This window comes from Mesitornis unicolor, unplaced genomic scaffold, assembly GCF_000695765.1.
Source record: "Mesitornis unicolor isolate BGI_N332 unplaced genomic scaffold, ASM69576v1 scaffold5159, whole genome shotgun sequence".
Classification (NCBI taxonomy): Eukaryota; Metazoa; Chordata; class Aves; order Mesitornithiformes; family Mesitornithidae; genus Mesitornis; species Mesitornis unicolor.
In genome coordinates this window covers 3101-5999 of record NW_010206409.1, presented here as the reverse complement: position 1 = coordinate 5999, position 2899 = coordinate 3101, and the positions used below count along the sequence as shown (strand labels likewise).

Here is a 2899-nt window from a genome sequence, read left to right as displayed (position 1 = left end):
GCCCCTCTTACCCATCACTGCCCTCTCGGGCGCTGCATCCTCCTCCACCTCTTCTTCCTCCCCATCAAAGTACTCCTCATCTTCCTCGGCTGCAAATGGGAACCCAGACGTCACCGCGGGGCCACCGGGAAGCACATTGGGTGCCACCAGGTTGGTAAAGGGACATCGGGGGGATCAGAGGCTGAATTACCGGCGTCGAAGTCCAGGACGCGGATGGCCTCGGCGAGGTGGTCCAGGCTCACCGAGAAGGCGTCCATGCTCTCGTAGCCCTGCTCGATCTTCTCCAGCCTCCCACCCTTGGAGGCCTCCACGATCCTGGGCAGGGAGAGCATGGCCATGTCCCCCCTGTCCCTTCACAGAGCTGGGGGACCGTGGGGCTTAGGGCATCCCCACGCCCACCACCTGGGCCCCCCATGGCCAAATTTTCCCCAATTTGGGCACTTACGTGTTAATGAGCTGCTTGGCGTTCTGCGGGGAGGAAGAGGAGAGGTGAGCAGAGCCGTGTGGCAGTGCCGGGATGTCCCCAAGCCTGTGGGACCCCATGCAGGCACTGACAGGGCAGGGAGGGAAGGTTTGGGGGTCTCACCATGAGGAAGGAGGCTCCCCTGGTCTCCTCCATGGCCTGGATGGCTGTCTCCACCAGCCGGCTCGACTTCTCCAACTGCTCCCGGTACTGGCGGATGAGGCCCTGGACAAAGCCGGTCTTGTCGCCCTGCTCGCGGGTGATGCGCTCCAGCAGCTCCCCCTTCTTCTCCTCCAGCAGCGCCGTTACCGCGTCAAAGCGAGCGCACAGCTCCCGCTTGGCCGCTTCGCTGTTCTCCTGTGGGGGACGAGGAGCAGGGGATGTCACCTCTGTGTCCCCCAGCACCGGGGGATCTTCCAGCTCCATCCCAAATAGTTTCACCCCTGGGTTTTGGAGGGGTCCTATTTCCCCTTTCCTCACCTCGGTGCTCCGGCATGAGTCCTCCAGCTGGGAGATGATGGTCTGGATGCGGTCGTTGCCCGCCACCAGCATGGAGATGCAGTTGTTCAGCTCGGTCTGGGCAGGGGTGGATGGACAGAAACAGTTTGAACCCCGATGGAAACGGGGACATCTCCCCTCCCAGTGTGGGGACAGCCTCGGCATTGTCTGGCCCCAGCTCTGCTCCCCCCTACGTCCCCCACAAGCCACGACCACTCTAAATATAGGCTGTCTCCTGGAAGAAGTCACCCGGGGGTTATTAATACCCTGTCAGCGGGTCCCGGTGCTATTTGTGGCCATCCCAGCTCAGCACATCGCCCCGGGACCAGCCGTGTCCCCCGCAGCCCCCCCTCATGTCCCCCATATGTCACCTTCTGGCCCTGGAAGACGGTTTGCAGAGGGGCCACCTCACAGTCCTTATGGGCACCGAAGACTTTGCACATGGAGCAAGTGGGGACCTCGCAGGTGACGCAGTAGATGTTGATGCGCTCGTCCTCGTGCTCCTTGCACATGGGGTGCTCCCCTTTCTTCAGTGGCCTGCTGGAGAGGGTGGCATGTCATCAGTGACGTCCCCATCGTGGTGACATCTCCATCATGGGGACATCCCCATCCCCGTCATGGTGACATCCCCATTGGGGTGACATCCCCATCATGGTGCCATCCCCATCATGGGGACGTCCCCGTCATGGTGACACCCCTATCATGGTGACATCCCCACTGGGGTGACGTCCCCATTGCACTGATATCCCTGCTGTGATGATGTCCCCGTTGCAGCATTGTCCCCATCGCAGTGACGTCCCCACCGATGCTGCACAGCCACCCGTGACTGGGTCCCCCGGTGTCACCCCACACTTGCTCCTCTGGGAGGCCCCGACGTCTGGGCCTCTGTAAGCCTCAAGACCAGTAAATCCCAATTTAAACCAGTGCGGCACTGAGCATGGCAGCCGTTGGCACTCCAGGGACACTGCACAAGCACCTAAATTTAGCCCTGGGCTGTTGGCATTTATTGTTGTCACCCAACGGTGTGACAGGGGCTGGGGCACCCAGAAACACTCGGAGGGTCCCAGATGGGGGCTGCAGCCAATTGTCCCCTCTGTGATACAGGGGACGTGGGGACAAGCCAAGCCACTGAAGTGAACCCAGCCCCCTGCGTCCCCCCCGGGGCTGCAGACACCTGCCACGTGCCATCTGGGCTGTTGGCATTTATTGTTGTCACCCAACGGTGTGACAGGGGCTGGGGCACCCAGAAACACTCGGAGGGTCCCAGATGGGGGCTGCAGCCAATTGTCCCCTCTGTGATACAGGGGACGTGGGGACAAGCCAAGCCACTGAAGTGAACCCAGCCCCCTGCGTCCCCCCCGGGGCTGCAGACACCTGCCACGTGCCATCGTCCCTCCGTGGCTCTCAAACAAAATTTACAGCGGTGCAGGGAATTTGGCCAGGGCCTCAGCTCTGATAAGCTGTGACCCCCCGAATGTCCCCCCGCAGCTGCATGCTTTTCCCAAGTGGGTCGTGTCCACCCCACAACTGTCCCCCTGTTCCTTATCAGCCACCAGCGCCCACCGTCACAAGCAGAGCCTGGATTTGTCCCCAACACCTCTTATCTACAACAAAAGCTCCAGCAGCAGAGCATGGGGTGAGGCAGGACCTGCCCACTGCCACCACCCCCCTGGGGACCTGCTGTCCCCCTGAGTCACCCAGAGACCCAAACGCCTGTGGCTGGGGTGGGGATTTGGATTGGGGGAGGAAGATTTGAGTCAGAGGAGGAAGATTTGAGTCAGAGGGGGAAGATTTGGGTCAGGGGAGTAAGATCTGGATCGGGGACCATTGAGCCAGCAGAAAACCTCCCCAATTTCTTGCCTGGCTGCCATCTCCTATGGGTTCAATGATGGTGCTGGGGCTTGGGAGGTGGACGTCGCCACATCCCCATGTCCCCTT

The 2899-nt window shown here is 61.2% G+C and overlaps 1 protein-coding gene across 1 annotated transcript in view; it reads right to left on the bottom strand.

The window, feature by feature from the left end:
• Positions 1 to 11: 11 nt before the first annotated feature.
• TRIM63 (tripartite motif containing 63, E3 ubiquitin protein ligase) overlaps positions 12 to 2899 on the bottom strand; it is a gene marked incomplete at its 3' end in the record, with an annotated part of 3148 nt that continues 260 nt past the window's right edge. The window contains exons 2-8 of the mRNA XM_010191737.1: positions 1814 to 1925; positions 1333 to 1501; positions 944 to 1039; positions 587 to 820; positions 446 to 468; positions 191 to 315; positions 12 to 89 (exon numbers count right to left, since the gene is read on the bottom strand). Of these exons, the coding sequence (XP_010190039.1) occupies positions 12 to 89; positions 191 to 315; positions 446 to 468; positions 587 to 820; positions 944 to 1039; positions 1333 to 1501; positions 1814 to 1925 (837 nt within the window). The remainder of the gene's footprint in view (positions 90 to 190; positions 316 to 445; positions 469 to 586; positions 821 to 943; positions 1040 to 1332; positions 1502 to 1813; positions 1926 to 2899) is intronic.